This window comes from Lotus japonicus, chromosome 6 (assembly GCF_012489685.1).
Source record: "Lotus japonicus ecotype B-129 chromosome 6, LjGifu_v1.2".
Classification (NCBI taxonomy): Eukaryota; Viridiplantae; Streptophyta; class Magnoliopsida; order Fabales; family Fabaceae; genus Lotus; species Lotus japonicus.
In genome coordinates this window covers 45329411-45348437 of record NC_080046.1, presented here as the reverse complement: position 1 = coordinate 45348437, position 19027 = coordinate 45329411, and the positions used below count along the sequence as shown (strand labels likewise).

General features: G+C 35.6%; 2 protein-coding genes and 1 long non-coding RNA gene across 3 annotated transcripts; 1 reads left to right on the top strand and 2 right to left on the bottom strand.

The window, feature by feature from the left end:
* Positions 1–2468: 2468 nt before the first annotated feature.
* Positions 2469–3584, top strand: LOC130723528 (uncharacterized). Its single transcript, XR_009014299.1, has 2 exons — positions 2469–2648; positions 2982–3584. It is a non-coding gene; the product is annotated as an uncharacterized LOC130723528 (long non-coding RNA).
* Positions 3585–5028: 1444 nt separating this feature from the next.
* LOC130723275 (probable receptor-like protein kinase At2g42960) lies at positions 5029–9590 on the bottom strand. Its single transcript, XM_057574262.1, has 8 exons — positions 9116–9590; positions 7928–8659; positions 7694–7798; positions 7388–7510; positions 6716–6886; positions 6516–6645; positions 6205–6414; positions 5029–5626 (listed from the first exon to the last, which is right to left on the bottom strand). Exons 2-8 carry the CDS (start codon positions 8587–8589, stop codon positions 5489–5491), a joined length of 1539 nt encoding a protein of 512 aa, XP_057430245.1. The 5' UTR covers positions 8590–8659; positions 9116–9590; the 3' UTR covers positions 5029–5488.
* Positions 9591–14508: 4918 nt separating this feature from the next.
* LOC130726027 (uncharacterized) lies at positions 14509–18902 on the bottom strand. Its single transcript, XM_057577234.1, has 3 exons — positions 18735–18902; positions 18020–18102; positions 14509–15400 (listed from the first exon to the last, which is right to left on the bottom strand). The coding sequence occupies exons 2-3, from the start codon at positions 18052–18054 to the stop codon at positions 14743–14745; spliced, it is 693 nt and encodes a 230-aa protein (XP_057433217.1). The 5' UTR covers positions 18055–18102; positions 18735–18902; the 3' UTR covers positions 14509–14742.
* Between the last annotated feature and the right edge of the window lie 125 nt (positions 18903–19027).

The window sequence follows — 19027 nt, the reverse complement described above, 5'->3', positions numbered from 1 at the left end:
ATCTAAACGTGGGTACAAATTAATACATTATCACCCCTCCCATGAATGATTATGGTCCCCACTTAACTTGCTAACTGATTTGCTATTGGGTCCATGAAATTTTTATGAAAAATATTTCAAGCTAAATAGCGGTGCTCTTTTCAAAAACCAAAAAAGCAAAAATGTAAAGGATGTAAAGGACATTTTAGGAAACTACATTAAAGGGTGTTGAAAATTGGTCGCTTGGGTGGGAAATTGAACACCCTTTTAGATTGGTGGTCATATTGGAGTGTCCGTTACGGTCAAATTTGGACAATAGAAGTCCAATCCACAACAAACTGTTGTGTAAAATATTGGCCTAATTTCATCCGAAAAGAAGTTGTCTTCTCATTAGTGAAATGTCAAAGGGACAAGGAGGGAGAGGTTGAAGCAATGAAGCTTCTAGAGTTGATGAGAGAGCTTTTTTTATGGGTTGGGTCAATGAGTATGAGTGTGTGCAAGACAGCTAGCCTGACATAGACTGTCTTGAATCACATGAATGACTGAACAACTAAGTACATAAGGATCATATTGTCTTTCACATCATTTTCATTTTTACTTTCACAGTAGGGTGCAAGTCTCGACAAAATAGTTTTATCAAACTTGCACCATCCCGATATAATTTGAATCCAACTCACGGTTTTTAATCGCCGAATGCGATATCCCGTGGAAACCCATGTGAGACAAAAAAGGCATCAGATTGATCGGACCCGGGTTGGTATGGTTTCCTTGCTCACCCCAAGGCTTAATTATAATTTTTCATCCAATACCTCATTTTTGATTTAGTCCTTGGGAATTTTTTTTTTCGTTTTTAATCGTTCCAAAATTACAACTTTTGTGTTTCGCCCTTACTTTCAACTTTTCCATCCAAAAGAGACGAAAGGCCACATTAGCATGTCTTGTGGCTCATTTTAATGTTTTTAATCTATCTAAGCAGACACCTCGCACTTCCTCTTCTCCCCCACCTTCCAATACTCCTTCCCCAGCGCCCTTTCCTACCCAGCTTCCCACACCCCCACCTTCGCCATCCTCCTCCCCCACCGTCACCCCCATATTTTCTTCACCATCTTTCTCTCCTACCCCATAACCAAAGCCCCTTCAAAACCCATAATCACAAATTTTCAAATCCTTCCAACAACGACACCATCAAAAGTTATCAAAATGACACTTTGATGAAAAATTACCAAAACCCAAAATGATTTCCCAAAATCCAAATATGCAATTAGAAAGATCAGAAGTTATAGTCCTAACCAGTACCATCTTCAACCTCCACTATAGCCATAATCTCCACCTCTTAAAAACCGTGTACTATCATTTTGTTGGATCTCAAGTGCTTTCCACTACGCCAAACGTCATTGTCGTTAGTGAGAGCGCAACTCTTATCCCTTAAAGCGTAACAGTTAGCACACCGTTTCGAATGCTGCAACACAGCAGGCAGGGTGCTCATCCCATGGTCAACACGTCCATAACCTATTCCCTGTTATGTAGCTTTATAGTTTCGAAAATTTGAAATTGCTTATGTAAGGGAGACAATGGTGAGGTGGGTCGCTCACATGGGAAATCGGGGAGAAAAAAACATGGATTGGGAGAGAAGGGAGAAAGTAGAGAGAAAACAAATGAGAAGAAGAGTGGTCGAGAAAGAGATAGCTCGAAGCGAAGCTTGGTTCTCTGCATGCGAGGATGGTAGTGGGCAAGGTAGTCAAAAGCTAGCTTTAGCAATAAAGCGTAGAGGGCCCTAAAGCGCTAAAGCGTAAAAAAGCGTACGGTTTAGTAGCTTTAACATTTATGTATATATTTACACTTATAAATACTTATATATGCATATAAATGGTATAATTAACAAAAATTCTTAGGAATGTCATACATAAATCATAAAGTACCATAACTCATAATTGATAATTCAGATTGAAAAGAGAACTGAAGAAGGAGAATCGAAGGGAAGGACTGTCTCCGGTGGACTCCATGTCAGCGACTGCGCAGCAAAAAGAGTGAGAGTCGCGAGAGAGAAGAAGGTTTTTGAATGAGAATGAGTGTTGTTTGGAGTGAAACACTATTTTGGCTTACCGGGACGCAAAACGGGTCAAAAAACTCGAGGATTTCTGGATCTCCACGAAATCGGCAGAAGCTTAAAAAGCGTGCTTATGCACGCTTTCGTGCTTTTGCCGCGCTTTAGCCACCGCTTGAAGTGTGGGTGCCCCTAAAGCGCTTTAAAGTGCGGTTTTGACTATCTTGGTGGTGGGTTTCGATCTAGCAAAGAAGGTTGAGATTGTGATAATTGCGGTTTGTGATGGAGGTTTGGTGGAGAAATAACTAATAAGAGGGGAGATTCACTCCCCGAAAATGATCCAAGTAATTTTGTAACTCACTTACTTTCCCTCACTTACTCTTCCTATTCTTCCTATATAGCAAGTAGTTTATTCCCAGATTCTAACTACCAATAGAATCCGTTATAGACAACTAGCAACTGCTAGCTAACAAACACTAGTGAGGAAGTCATAATCCCCAACTACCCACCATTTTCCTCCTAACATACACCATATTAATTGAAGGTCGCTCCCTATCATGTAAAATTAAGATGGGATGGAAAACTCTTCGTAGATATCTTTTTGAAGGAGAAGCAATATATTGAGGTAATTTATTTATTAACATTGTTTTTGAAGGAGAAGTCTACTTTATTTCAACTAGATCCTACCACAAAATAAAATACCACACATGAATATGTGTTATGTTGTACTTGGTATTAAAGATCCTCTCATCCTTGCAATCTCTTTGCAGAAATACCATCAAATTCAAGTTAAAAGAAAATTATTATTAGCAAATATACGCATGACTTGATGATATTGATAATCAAATTCAAGCATATGTTTTTTTGAGCAAACATAATGGACTTTTTTTTATCAAATCCTTAAAAAATCTTGATCGGGTTGTTTTGGGCTTATTAACGTTGTTGTCTGTTGTTTCAGATGTTGAGATCCGGTGTTTTCAGCTTCCTCCGTCTCGGCCACCGCCGCGTTGCGACACCTTGGCTAGGCGGCGTCCGTGGTATCTCTTGCCCCGCCAAAGTCCCAAACGATCCAGCTGGGTATTTCCATTCTGAGGCGGAAGCCAGAGAACTATTCGAAAAGTGGTGCAAGCGTTTTAACAAAAGATACCCTTCGGAAGAAGAGAAACAATACAGGTTCGGTGTGTTCCAGGATACTCTTGAACTGTCCACTCGTAAAAACCAGAAGATTGAGAACCCATTCCATCGCTGCTTTGGCACCAACGGTTTTGCTGATCTAACCACGGAGGAATTTAGCCAACGCTATACTCCGCCGAATCGCTGGCCAATGCCCGGCACTTTTCGTATACCAGAAGTGTGATTGATAACCCAATTTGCTGATTTAGTACTGAGGTGGTGTTGTTATATATATAACTCAGAATCTTATCTTTGTTATGTTCAGAATTTTAATGTTATTTTACATGTATGTCTGTGTTGTGGGTGGCTGATTTTAACCCTGTCTATGTGTGTATGGAATTTGAATTGGTAATGAATGAGGCATAGTTAAAATAATGCAAATTTGATACTTTCTGGAAAATGATCAACCCTTGTAGAATAGAATAGATAGTGTGTGGAGGTTGCAGCTTTTGCTTGTAGCCTGTAGGATAGATATAGTGTGTGGAGATAGTGCGTAGCATGGGGTGACAGCGAGGTGCTCCAATTTTGGTTGCTTTGGTTCGATACATTCTCGAGTGTAATATGTCAAACGACCAATTATCCTAAAAGTTTAAGTTGTTGGAAGATGAGGACACATGAATGATTTCATATTATTTTTTAACACGTCCATCATGCAAGAGCTCTTTTGGGCCTGAAGCCTTGACGACGGACAAGCCTATAATAGGTCCTGAAATTCATCTTTTCAGAAGAATTGAGGGCGATAATGATAGAACTCTAAACCACTTAGTTTTAGAAGCTCTTGATACAATGTTAAATAATCAATTATCTCAAAAACTTACCCAAAAGTTAAAGGTCTCATGAATGATTTTATATTATATTCTAACACAATAGATGGTTAGGGATGCGTTGGTGGAGGCTATGGTGGTTGGGCAAGATTAGATGGTTATGCTTGGGAGGTGATATGGGTTTGTGGTTGTGTGGGAGGTGTGCTTGATCGGTTGTAGCTAGTCCTAGACTGAGTAAGGGGCTGCATAGGTGTCGTGCAAGAAAATGTGGTTTGAGGTTGACCTCACAATCTATAACGTTGGAGTCGAGGTTAAAGGGGGTGTTGTGGGGCGGTTTAGGTTGAGTGGGGATGGAGCTTGGAGGTTAGTTGTCAATGGTGGCCTGACTGGCCTCGATTAGTTGTCATTAGGGTTCACCGAAACCCTATTTCTTCTCACAATGATGATAGTTTGTGGAGGAAATGGGAAGATCATGTGCAAGTCATATGGCAAATCATACTCATTAAAAAATGCTTACATATATGCTTGATCATACACTAACACTAGGTCCTGAATGCAACGTCTTGTAACCGTTGAGGACTCGATGTGATTGTTTTAAAAAAGAAAGGGAGTCAATTCGCTCAATCGCAATAATTAAAGGACCAAGAATACAATTAAGTCTTTAAATTCTTTATGCATGACTGTCAACATTCATAAATGCAAATAATCTTAGATTATTAAAAAGTTCTATGACTTGTAAACATTAAGATCTAGTTATCCAATAAAGAAAATTCAAATGGTGTTTTTAGTATAATTTATAACTTAGCTATAACATTCAAGTGTATTATAATCCAGTTAACCAACCTTTTTTCACACCTTGGTGGCACTTGGTATGCCATTTGTTGTTGGCAAAAAATGGGCAACATACTGAGAGAAGAGAAAATTGTTTTACTTTATTCATTTCATGTCAGTTCATCTAGGCAAGTGGGAAGTTGGACCTCAGGGGATAATTTCTCAAGTTTGAAGTGGAAAAGGAACAAAGGGATGTTGAATCAAGTTGTAAGGCAAATAATACAATCAAATATGAACTGCTGCAAAAGAAAGGGATACTATCACTTCAATTAATTCTTTTGGGATTGTATACATATAACTTAAAGCAAAATGCAAGAACAATGATGCCAAAGTCCAAACACTAAATTTTCACTAAATATAAACTTTTCATCATCTCTTCCACTCTCCAGAAGACAAAAACGGGTGCAAAGTAGCAATAATGTAATGATGAGAATGGCTCAGCAGACATCTGTACAACATTAACAATAGCACTCACTTACTCATAGTGACTCCATCCTCCTTGCAAATTTGGTGTATCATGTCCTTGAATGACCATATTGAATAAGCAAATGCTTCATCATCCAACTGAGCTATCTCTGATATGATTTTCTTCTCAGATGGGGTAAAAACTTTCTCAAGAAAAACTTGATATGGTGTTTGATTGGTCACTGAAATCAGCACAAAGCCAATTGAAAAGGCGGGTTAATTCATGCTGTTTTCAACACTGCCCTTGACTCGTCGTCACAGGTTCACAGTCTTCAGAACCCTTCACCTTTTCAGCATCAGATGGACCAGAAACATCCTTCAGAGACTCAATTTCCATGCTGGCAGTGCGGCTCTTTCTATTCCTTCGATCCTGAAAGTGATACGAACAAGAAGATATTTAGTATCTAGTTATTAATCATAGAGAAGTGGCGCATACTTAAGAAGATGAATTCAAAGAAGAGGTTATCCATCATTAGTCATTTAAGTTAACAATTTCATACAAACAGAAGCTTGACTAAGCATGAAGGTACACATTCGAGCCATCCTCATTCCTTAACATTCAATATTGAAAATAGATACTAACAGCACTTCAAATTACCCCCTATAATATAAGCTATACCAAAAGTATTCATTCCCAATAATAGTATATCAAAAGCAAGAAATCAATCTCTCCTTATCTTTCAGGTAACTGAAAGGTGCACAACAAGCATGTTGACTGGTTTGAGTAGAGGGTTTAAAGTAGGCTTAAGAAAACAGCAAAACTAAAACAAGTTTTTCCAGAGTTGATATCCACTATTACAATCATTCTAGTCAATGATGCCAGCCAACAATGAGAATGAACGTGACACCCAAAAGGTGCAAAAAGTTACAGTAGAAGTTATGTGATTAAAGTTTCAAATTCTTAAGTAGAAGTATTATATATGGAGAAGATAAGATAATGAAGGGAACCTCTCGGAAAGGATATTCATCGGCTTCAAGCATCCTCACAACCTGACTCATTTTGGGCCTCTTTTCAGCATCAGGATCAACACACCTGAGTGCAACCAAAAGGGCACGTTTTAAAGCACGAGTTGTCGGTTTCACTTCAAGTCTTGAGTCCACAACTTCTTCAGCCCTCCTAGTCCCTACCATAATTTTGAGCCACTCAACAAGATTCACCTGTAACGAGGGCAATAAAAAACTTATCAGCTATATGAAAGAGATTGGATCATTTCTGATGGAAGACAAAGTTAGAAGGAGGAATAATAAGTATTTCAAACCTCGTTAGCAGGACGGGTATAGTCTACAGGGTCCCTTCCTGTAACCGCTTCAAGCAGGAGAACACCAAAGCTGTAAATGTCACTCTTCTCATTTAACAAACCAGTATTAGCATATTCTGGTGCCACGTAACTGCAATTGAAACCAGAAGTAAGCTTCCATTTATGCAATCCTTTAAATAAATTAACAAAATGAAACATACCCAAAGGTTCCCATTACTCTAGTAGTTATGTGACTTTCTCCTGAATCCAAAAGTTTGGCCAAACCAAAATCAGAAACCTTTGCATTGAACTCATTATCAATCAATATGTTGCTAGACTTTATATCCCGGTGAACAACTTTTGGTTCTATTGCTTCATGTAAGTAAGCAAGCCTGCCACAAGACACAGTAAAATAGGGAGCCGAATCAGTGGATAAGGTCCAGTGTTGAAACTGCAATTATAGTAAATTAGGTAATAAGTGGAAACTTAAAACCATAGAAAAAGAAAATCTTGGGATTAGGCCCCTCATGAATAAAGCTTAGGCCTTAAGGAAGTTTAACCAATGGTCCAATAAAGCAGATCGGCAGAGAACATTTAGTTGTGTTTTCCAAAAGCCTAATAGACCTAATACTTAAATCGCAAAAACTTGTGAACATAGAGGCTATAACAATATCAACAGTTCAACATAAGCTCTCAAATGACATTCTTTTGACATGCATAAAATAGTAAAAAGATCAATGATAAAATCATTAATGTAAGGAACATGAAAACATATTTTCATATGCATACTTATGAGGGATTTAAGAGAATCATGATTTATATAAATCAGTTTTGCACAAGACAACGGAAATGATTAACATGGTCCCCCTTTTAATATTTCGAGCTGAACTTACGCTTTGGCTGTGCCCAGTAAAACTTTCATGCGAGCTTCCCATGTAAGTACCCCGTGTTGGCTCATAGCCCCATGTAACCATTGTTCTAAGTTACCATTATTCACAAATTCATACACCAGCAACCTGCAATCAGATGGCAACTACATTCATCATGAAAGAAACAGAAGCACATAACAGAAGAGGAGCTTCTGATCAAAATTTACCCGAAAGAACAAGAATTTCACAAACACAGCCTGAAATGTTATCTATTATAAGAGATAATGTGAGTTTGTGAGATTTTGATACATTAAAGAACACCAAGTTTACCTGTGAACTCCTTCTATGCAATATCCAAGTAAGCGCACAAGATTTTTATGTCTAACATGGCCTATAGCCTCCACTTCAACCCTGAATTCTTTCTCTGCTTGTCCCCTGTGAACTCAATACACAATGCAATTGCGGAGAAAATGTCATTGTTTAAGAAAAAAAATATCACACTATGATAAGCGCCACATAAGAAAATTAAAAGAGGGTACCAATAATACCACAAAGTGTCCTTACAAGTTGTTAAGAAGTTTCTTCACTGCGACCTCGGATCCATTGATCAGTCTTCCCCGGTAAACAACTCCATATCCACCCTCTCCAATCACATTCTCTGCAGAGAAACGACTAGTTGCAAATTCCAGATCTCTAAGTGTGAACCAGTGGCCCCACCCAAGATGAGAAAATTCAGGCAAGCCAATTAGAGGAGAGGCAGGTACCATCCCGCCTAATGATAATGTAGACTGCTTCTTAGCTGTTCCAGAGCTTCCTTCTTCCCCTGACATTGAACTAAATCCTCTCTCATGATGATAAATTGAGCTGCACTGACTGATATTATCATGATCACTGGATTTGCTTGTGCCCAAATGAACTATCAACTTATCTGAATTCTTACCACTGCCCTTATCATGAACAGGAATAGATATACTTTCTGCTTGATCATGATAATTCTGCACCCCTACTTTGTCAACTTTGATATCCTTCGAGACGTGCGGTATTTGGGATAAAGAGTACTTGTCCACAGATCTCCTAGACTTTCTCCGAAACATAACCCATATAGATAAGATGCAAAGAATCAGAACTATAAAAGCACCAACACCTATCCCAATCAAAACCCACAACCTCAAACCCAAAAGTGAAGTCTTCTTTGACATTTCCATACTCAAACTGTTGGTTGCCATGATTGAATGCTACAAGTCAATCAAACTTTGTTCTCCAAATTCTTCTATAGTAGAATTAAGACATCCCCACCTGAGAGCAAGAATCTAGTTAGTACTCCCAACAAGGTTATGATACACATATCTGAACATTGCAATTTACAACCAACTTTCTGAGTTCTGGCAGTGAATCCCCATTATCCAAAACCAAATCAACAAGTCAATAAATCACTAATTGCAGCTCTACCAAAATATAAGACAATCTTCCAGTAAATTAAGGTAAATTCTGGGAACCAAAAAGTAATGTGATAGTTTAAACATTTAACAAATCAGAATCCATTTGCCTCCAAGCCACATCAATCAGAAAAAGGCACACTAAATTCACAGTCAATTGAAAAAGGATAGATGGAACCCCTCCATTATCCCAAGCAAAAATTTAAAAAGGAAAAAGAAAACATGTAAAGCATCGCTTATAATCCAAGCAAACAAAAGGCAAATCCAACAACATGTGAATTGCCCAAAAAGTGATTCTGAAAGACCAAGCATTTACCTTTGCGTTAATCTAAGTCACCCTCCTTGAGCTTCTTCCTTCAGCACCCACAGAAGCAACAAAGGGCCTTCTCAGTGAAAACCCAGATGCAGCAAAAGGGTACAGTTGCAGAGGAATTCACCAGAGGAGATTGTGACCTCAAATGGGTCAAGAAGAATTCAGGCTAAGATGATAAGAAAAAGAAATTGGAAGGCAATGCCGGACAAAAATCTCATTTTTATGGGGAAAAACCAGACACAGAGAGTGAGAGAGTGGAAATTGCTAGATTTTGGAGAAGGAAAAAGCAAAGGTGGGAAAACGGTTGGTGGGTATTGTGCTTGAGGAAGATGATTGCGGGACCTGAAACAAGCTGGAAAGGGAAGCTTGGTTTGTAATGGAGGAAACCAGAGAGAGAGAGAGAGAGAGAAACAGTAAAGGGAAAGCAAAATGAAATGAAATGAACAGGTGTGACATTTATAGCTGGTAGCAAAAGAGTGTTGTATTGAATAAGCTTGCAAAAATGTAAAGTGAAGAGAGAGAAAAAGAAGAAGAGAGAGAGAGGAGAGAGGAGAGAGAGGGTCAACCTCAATCCACCCAAAAATCCAAATCTAGGCAAACTTACCAAACTGTCCTATATTTATGTCACAAGAGCTCAGTTGCAAATCTTAAAAACATTGCATCACTCTCTGACCCTGTACAATAGTACTATTATTGTTGTAATTTGACAGTGGAATTTAGGTTTACAGGAAATTTTGACATTTTTTCATTAGCAGGCTGGCATACACATTTATTTTGGCCTTTTGTTTAATTAGGAAACTGGTTAAGATTGTTGCTTGTACACTACTTACTTACAACTGAATGTGATGGCACTACTGCAACCCTTGCAGGCTTATAAAATACCAAGATTTGATTTTAGGGAGATAAATGGCTAAGCTTGATGATTCATTTGCACATGGATTTAAGTAAAAATAATAATTCAAACAGGCCCTCTTGCTTTCAACAAGGTTGCATAAACCAAATTTGATGCTAGCACTTGTGATAATGAAATTATAAAACCAATGTGAAGCCAAATGAGAAACAATTATAACTATAAGACATGGCAGTTTGAGATCATTGGTAAGTAAAACTAATTATTGGTTCACTGAATGAATTAGTATGTAATATATTACATACGTAATAACCTGATAGCCTGAATACCACCGCAAAAACTCATTATTATTGACTATTTGTTGGAAACTTGTTTTTTTTTTTAAATAGTACCAACAACTTAGGTCATCAGTAATTAGACGATAAATAATTTTTTTAACTTGATTAGTGACCACCTAATCACTAAAATAACCCATAATTACTTACGGTCTAGGTCGTGGGTAATTTGGTGGACTTGAAAAAAATCAATATTAGCCTGTCATAGCCGCAGCTAATTTCAAAAAAATTGAAATTGCAACTAACTGGTAATTTGGCGGGTTTTGGAAAGTTTTGTCGCCGGCTACCAATGGTTTTAATCATCATTACTCAGTAATCTATAAGTATCTTAAAAAAACTGTATGTAACTTACCGACAAAAATAGGTTCCTCCTCCTTCATTTTTTCTCTAAATCCGAAAACTTAAAAACCATTTTATTTTCTTTTATTTCCTTATTAGCATTTACTCTTATTTTCACTCATACTTCAAAATAAAGCAAACAACTCTTTTTTGCACGCCTAGTTAAAATATAAAAAAAGGATATAAGTTTTCCTCGTCAACTTATTATTTGATGTCTGAAAAAAAAAAGAATTTAAATGTGCGTTTGAATTTCTGTTGAACACAACATATAACGTGTTAAAATCATATTTTTCTGACCCATGTTAAACTCAATGTGACGAAAATGACTTTTGAGTTTTAAAATAAATGTGAGTTTAGAGGTGTAAAATTTGTAAATGCACTTTTAAATTATTAAACATGATACACAATGTTAAATATGAGGTAAATTGAGTTTGGCCATGCCCAACGGGAAACTAAAGATATTGTTTGATGGATATATAAACTAACTATAGGCTCCCATTTTATTTTATTTTATTTTCAATTATTAATATGCGGATATGCCTGAATGTTTGACTATGTGGACATGACTCTAAATTCCAACGGTTTAAAGGGGTAGTTTTGTCAATACAGTTTGACCAAGCCTAATCTTTTCAGGCCTCAGAAATAATTGTTATTTTGATTAAACAAATGTACCTTTTCATGAGTATAATCATAATCATGTCTTTGGGGGCAGAAAAAGCCTCCAATGGAGGGGAAACAGAGGCTTTGATTTGAAGCATAACTTTTTATTAAAGTATGACCCAGACAATTACAAAACCCTTGCAACTTTCCTTCTCTTTCTTAGTAATTTTTTTTTTTGGTTAAGCCAAATCTCTTTCTTAAAAATGATTACAAACTATCTAGATAGTTAAATTATCTTTAATCTAAACTTTGTCTATGCCCTAAAATTTTACTTCTGCAGGGTCTTCTGCCTACATGTGTGACCCCATATGTCTCAAACAGATTTAACCCCATAATTTTCATGTATTTATTGTAATTAACCATATTTTTTTAAAACTGATGTCAAATTATTTGATGCCAATAAGACGCATATTCATTTAAAAAAATGACATATTATGTCGATCGACATTCTTTTGCATCTCAGTTTAACTAAGTTTATTTTCTGATATGCTCCTAGACAACTATTGAGTGTTTGTGTAGGAAAATTTTATATTCACAATTCTCACACATTAAATAGAAAATTCAAACCTAAATGTACTACAACATCAAATGTATGAAAAAAAACCCAAACATCACACAAACTGGGGTATACTTTGGTGTATAGTTTATATATTTTATTTGCCCTTCAAGATGGTGTATTCCACATGCATCATGTGCACCTCACGTGAGAGAGGGAACTTTTCCCCTCTTGGATAGTCATTTCTGGCAGATATCCAAGCACATAGATTTAGATTCCTACCAATAATACCATCCATAACTTCTTTTTCTGCTACTTTTACATAGCTGATCCACTGCCATTATTGGCATTTAAGAATGTATTGTCACATTAAGAAAATTATAGTACTCGTGAAATGGTAGTATAAAACCATACTCTATAATATTCCTTTTTTTGATCCTCTACAAAATTCCACATGCTGCAGCCACCTTGAACTTGCAAAAAGATGTAGTAGTAGTACTACTTAAATATAGCTACACAAATATCAACATCCCATTACATCGTTTTCAATCTCCATCTCAAAATCGGTGAATTCACTTACCTCATCTTCATTCATGCATATTTCTTATCACATTGCTCATTATTTTTCATTTCTCTATATTTTTTTTTTGAGTAAAATATACTTACCTCCCTCAAGGTTTGCTAGAAAAACACTCCACCTCATTCTTATTCAAAATATACACTCCACCCCACTCATTTTATCATGTTAACTCCATCTAAAAGATGCTAACGGAATATTCCATTCAAATCAAAATTATTTAATGTAAACTTATTTTTCCATTTCTTTTTTTTTTCTGGTTATTTTTTATTTTATTTTTTTCAAAAAAAACCTCACTTTCAAATAAAAATCGTTTAACGTCAGTTCCATTTTAAAAAAAAAACGTTAGTTTCAACAAAAAAGAATATAACATCACAATTACTAGTAATACCCAGTTTATAAAGGATTTTTATAAATAGTGAATTATATAAAAATATTTCGAAATTAATTTCATACTAATTAAAATTTCACCAAATAAATACTAATTAAATTTCTTTTTCCTAGATTTATAAAAAAATGTTGCTTATGAATTCATTGAGTAATGTATGGATATTATTTAGTAAAATTCTCTTATCATAAATCAATAACATCCCTCATTTTTAATTACTAAAAGTAATATATACTTTAATATTTAACATGTTATAACTAACGCGATCATATTATCCAAATTAATTAATTAATTAAAATAATAATGTAACTTTATATTCTTTTATGGAGTGGAAGTTTAACGTACTTTTACCATAAGTTTTAATTTAAAACTATTTCATACATATTTATTCTTGAATTATTTTATAAAATGGTTACTTTATATACCAGCTCCAACAGTATGTAAGCATTGAGAATATTTGTTTAGTCAAATATTAGAAAGTGACGTTTTTTCTGGTAAAAAAATAACCAGAAAAATAAGGAAAAATAAGTTTACATTAAATAATTTTGATTTGAATGGAATATTCCGTTAGCATCTTTTTGAATGAGGTTAACTTGATAAAATGAGTGGGGTGGAGTGTATATTTTGAATAAGAATGGGGTGGAGTGTTTTTCTAGCAAACCTTGAGGGGGATAAGTGCATTTTACTCTTTTTTTTTCATTTTCCAATGTTGCGGGTGAAATTGAGATATAGAACAAGACATGATTGATTCCGATATCTATCAAAGTTTCCTTTTCTATTTCACTATTCACTACATAGTACACATGTATGCACACACTCGTCAATTTTTCTAAGATTTAAAATGCATAAATATAAAATACTCCTATTAAATCTGAAAAAATGAATTTAGTTGCGAAATTAGGTTGGTTCGAGTTGAAAAATATAAATTCTAGAGACTAATGGATTACAATTAGTTTGATTCATTTTTGAAATAAACTGAACTAATAAACTAAACCAATCCGAGCCAACTTGGTTGGTCTGGTTGGAGTTATCAATTTATCAAATTAATTTGATCATTAACCCTTTCAAAAATAATGCTCCCGAGAATTGATTCCCGGCGTTGTAAAAAATAATGCTTGGCCAGTGGCAGCCACGCACTGCGAGCTTGGATTAGTCTAGGTGCGAGAGAGCTGGCTTGGACACCAGTGGTGAAAACTAGTCCCTCCAAGGTTGTGGGATAAGATTCTCGCATCTTGCTGCTCAACTTCAGTCTGGGCAGAATTGAACAATGTGGGCTAGAGCCTTATCTTTGGTGTCACCTATAGCTGTTATTTGGCATATTCGCCATCAGCATATTTTCTAAGAACGCCACTTTTACATAAACTGACACACTCATTAAGACATGGGGTATGAGTATGACTGCGAGAATGCAAGTATAGTATGCTTTTAATTAATCTTCAAAGATCCTTGCAACTTGGCCCTCCCATGCACTATGAGGTTCCTTGGAACCCATACCCTGAAAGATGATAAAAAAATAATACACAGTTTCCTTGGTCAGAGGATAAAATTCATCAGCTTTTGTCTCATGTGACTTGAGAGTTGAGAGGCATCTTGGAGATAAGGAATTGCATTTCTAACACATTCCCTCACATTCTTAAATACAAGTGAAAATCAACTAAAATGACAAACAATTCATTTCCAATAGGAAAAAGTGTGTCCATGGTCAATAACTAAACTAATCATGTAAATGATTTTGATCAAGTCTTATCTAATTTGTCCTCTTGATCTCTCACTGCAATATCATTAGCCTTTTAATAAAGAAGTGTCAGGAAGTGAATAGGAATAAGAGTCACATGTCATTTAGCTCCAAACACCAGTCCTAGTGAACTAGGAGGATAAAACCACAGCATTCAGAAAAGAAGAAGGAACAATCTCATGAAGTTGATTAACATTCAATGCAGCAATCAGAATCTGAATTGAGCCATGCAGAATTACATGGTCCCAAATCACAAGTCATGTATCCACGACCTTGGCAATGAAGATTTGAATATTTGGTGGAGCAATATTTTCTCCCTTTTGCGTAGCTTGTTTACACCGTAGCCCCGAAAAACACCTAATTTAAATGCTTCCCTTCCTTCTTCCACAGCCCTTTTCCTTACAGCTGTCAATAGAGATGAACCTTGAGGAGTTTCACTGTTTTGAGCGTTTCCAGTTTCACACGCCACATTTTCTTCTGTCAGTAAAGACGAACCTTGAGTAGTTTCACTGTTTTCAGCGTTTCCAGTTTTACACGCCACATTTTCTTCTGTTAGTAAAGATGAACCTTGAGTAGTTTCACTGTTTTCAGCGTTTCCAGTTTTACACGGCACCTTTTCTGCTTCCCCTCCTCTTTCTTCAGGTTGACTCTTGGCTGTGCCTGGGTTGGTGCCAGTAGAATCGCCATGATCACTACTTCCCCACCATTTATTTGAGGTAGTTGATAAGCTTTCTGAAGGAAACCCGTACTTGAATTCATCCATTCTTGTCATTTCTTTGATCAACCCTGTGTTGGACAAATTCTGTGTACGCCCACTTTCAACACTCCTGTTTCCTTGCTGGTGTGAATTGTTCACCACCATACCACCTTGTGCTTTGGCCCTCTCATCATGTGTTTGTTGCAAAACACTGCATTAAACATAACATAAAAAACAGATCAGTCTATGAGGTTGGACATAGGCTTTGGGCACAATTTGTGTACACCATGGATACTCTATGGGTACACGTAGAAAAAAAATAATGTTGTTTTATCCATAGGATTAGTTTATTTCCCCTTTGGATAGACAAGAAACCTTAAAAAACCTTTGATTCTTCAAAGCAATAAGTATTGGCCAATTCCCTCCTACATTAACATTCAATGGCTATCTGGCCGACTATGGCCTGGTTTTTCACACGTCTCATTTACGATGAAACTTTCTTTCTTCGTTTGTGCCACTCAGTGACTGTTCAAATTTCTGATCATGTTTTTGGTAAGCCCCGTTCAAATTTCTGACCTATGTGCCACTCAGCCACTGTGATGCCTCCTCTACATTGATTTGTGATTTTTAGTAATCTTTCATGCAATTTGACAATGTTTACATAGAACTCTATTTTCTACACACACACACAAACAGGTTAGAAAGTCTATGCATATAATTTGCTATTATCTATACAGCTTGGATGTTTCCATTTAATACATTGTCAAGTTTTGATGTATCCCTGCTACTGAGATAAAAGTTTGACTTTTCACTATTGTTTGGTAATATTGGTAAGATTTAATGGGAAACTAATAGAGGAATCTCAAATCTCAATAATTAATTTTTTATTGAAGATCAAATTATGCTTCTGAGGGAATTTGAACAAGGTAACCTCTCCAATCTCTATATGTGGAGATTTCTCGACATGATCCAATCTAGACATGAGTGGTTGAAAGGCATTTCACATAATATATTTTTTACGATTTAATCACTTCAAAACACACAATAAACAGGAACAATGAAAATATGAAAAGCATAACACAAGAATAGTTATTTTGACAAAAGAATTTTATTACCAATCGCAAAAAAAGTATAAGAACAGGGATAAGATAAACAAAACAGCCATCAGATAATCAAAATTTTCCAATCTTTCTAATTACCTAGCAAAGAAAGCCCTCCAAAATAACCACTATCTGATCTGAGAACCATAAACAAGACAATACAGACCACTTTAGCCAATTAAAAAGGCAAATGACAAGAAACTATCCTTGAAATTAGAACATTCTTTTCCAACCATAGAGCAGTAGACATTAGACAACAAAATAGATTTCACATCATCAGAAAAGCTTTTCTTCTTTACAGCACACAAAACTTCTCAGACAACATATAAAAAAGTACTCCAATTCCTGTGGATAAATCTATAGATTCACCACAAATACCTACTTTAAAAATAGATAGTACATTAGTACTAGTAAAAATAAGTGACTACTGGTTTTAAGAATTAGGGAAATACATTACATTTACATAAATAATAAGAGAGAGAACCGAACATATAACTTATCAAGGTCATATATTAGGTTTTCTGTATTTAATTCTTAACAAAGTGGAAATATTGAGGATCAACCTCACACACACATATATACATCCACACATGCATCAAAAGTTATGTGACATCTCTGTCAAACTCAGGAAAATATGGAATGAAAATACTGTCTTGATGCTGAGTACACAGCATAGAGCTAACTTTATACTGATAACATATTACAAATATGGAAATAATATCTCTCCTAATTATGGGAATAATTTCCCTGATCTGTAACAGCTAATCAACAATTAATCCTAATTACAGGCTTGGTCAACTACAATTATATACAGCAATTAATCTGGTCAGTAACTGTTATTCAATTGATTAGTCAATCAATTCCTTTGACAATCTCTTCTCAATCTCCCTCTTTATGCCCTTTGTTTGTTCCACATTCCAGAAAAACCGTGCCATGCTCAATGCTCCTTCATACAAAGCACCCCTGACTATTTCAATAATAACCATCAATGATTAATTTCCTCAAATCGCAACAAAACTATTGACTCAGGTTGCCTATGATATCACCCTACCCTCCCAGAAATAATTGAATAATCCCTTCTTCATTACTTCCTTTTTGAAACAATGGAGATTGAAGTCCCCATCCTCCCACAACTTTTCCCCATTTTCTTATCCTTCCACACCCCTTTATCCATCAAAACCATAAGACTTGATTAAGTGGCCATGGATATCTGGAGCCTGGCAGTGATGGTGGATTACATTCTCACATGAATTTTACTTAAAAAACTAATCTGGGTAATTAACTTTTATTGGATGGTTATAGTTAAATTTTCTCATATCTCACAATAATAAAGTGTTCTCACTTGATATGCTCTCAATACAGACACACAAAGAGTCACACACATAAACTAGGTGTCAAGCCCAGGCATTTGTGCATCTTTATCTTTGAAAGACAGACCAAGTGGAAGTTATTGGTGGCTAAATTATTAAAAGCAGCCAATGGACTTAAATGCTCCCTGTTAGTTTGATTATCAGTAATTTGCTGGATAAAACCACTAGGTGCAATAAGAGGCTTGAAATATGAAAATAAATGATAGAACATACTTGTTAGGAAGCACACAAGTCTTATGATAAAGGAATGTTAACAAAGTTTACTAAAAGAACAGGAGCTGAGGGTGAAATGGAAAACCTGGTTCCCGCAAAATAGTAAAATAAAAGAATGAACAAACTTCAAGAGAGTTTAAAGCTTACTTTTTGTTGTTTCCAGTTCCACTTATCAAAACCATCCTCACAGTCACAAAGTCCAGTTAGTTATACGACTTTTGAAACCCCACCTGCAGCATAAAGATTGACTCATTAGAAATCATAAAATTTACATGATACTTTAAAAAACCAAAAAACCCCCCAAATGCATAAAGCAAGTAAAAAAAAAAAACAGATGGATGAAGTCTAAGTTATGAACTTCTTTCAGGTAAAACAAAAACCAATAAACCCCTTTCTTTCTTTTTCTTTACCAATTGTTTGAAGTCTGAACTTCTCTCAGATAAAATACCCCATGCTTATTTCAATTATTCACCACTTTCACAAAAAAAAAAATATCTATAATATTTTCTTATCTCATAATTCAGATTCACATTCATCTATTGATTCTTAAATTCTCTTCCTGCTTTTCTGTTGCTAATGCCAAACACATTTTCCTTTCCCTTATCAAACCAGCAGAATTCTGAAATACTACATAGCAATTACCAATAGGAATGACAAAAAAAAACCAATGAATTTTTTTTGTTGGTTCTTCTTCATTTCAGATTTCATAATCATAATGGGTTAAAGGAGAAAACTTTGCAATGACCCAGAAGCAGAAAACATGGTAAGAAAGAACCCTTATGATTTTATGTAAGAACTAAACTACCCATAAGAAAAAAAAAGACATTTTGATGCAAAATGGAGTGAGGGTTTTGAGGATTACCTGAGACATCAGACAAACGTGTGTGTGCTTTTGAGGAATCAATGGAACAACGTGAAAGTGAAAGTGAAAGTGAAAGTGTTTGATTTCGGGTGTGAAACTGAAACTGAAACTGTGGAGTTACGACATTGGAAATAGCTTTTTCACTTCAACCCAATGACGGAAGCCAAGTGAGAAGGTTGGAAAGAAAAAATGAAAATTCTCTATTTTTTTATTAATAGAAAAGAAGTGATATTTTGGTTACAAGAAAAGAAATGATTAGATATTAATATTTGTATATATAATCACTTTAATTT

Excerpts from the sequence above, each read along its gene's own strand:
- LOC130723275 (XM_057574262.1), bottom strand. The coding sequence starts at position 8,589 with ATGGCAACCAACAGTTTGAGTATGGAAATGTCAAAGAAGACTTCACTT. Across the intron at positions 7,799-7,927 it reads AAGAAACTTCTTAACAACTT|GGGACAAGCAGAGAAAGAAT; the intron begins GTAAGGACACTT and ends TTGAGTTCACAG. Across the intron at positions 5,627-6,204 it reads ATGAATATCCTTTCCGAGAG|GATCGAAGGAATAGAAAGAG; the intron begins GTTCCCTTCATT and ends TATCACTTTCAG.
- LOC130726027 (XM_057577234.1), bottom strand. The coding sequence starts at position 18,054 with ATGGTTTTGATAAGTGGAACTGGAAACAACAAAAA. Across the intron at positions 15,401-18,019 it reads GGAACTGGAAACAACAAAAA|TGTTTTGCAACAAACACATG; the intron begins GTAAGCTTTAAA and ends TGTTTAATGCAG.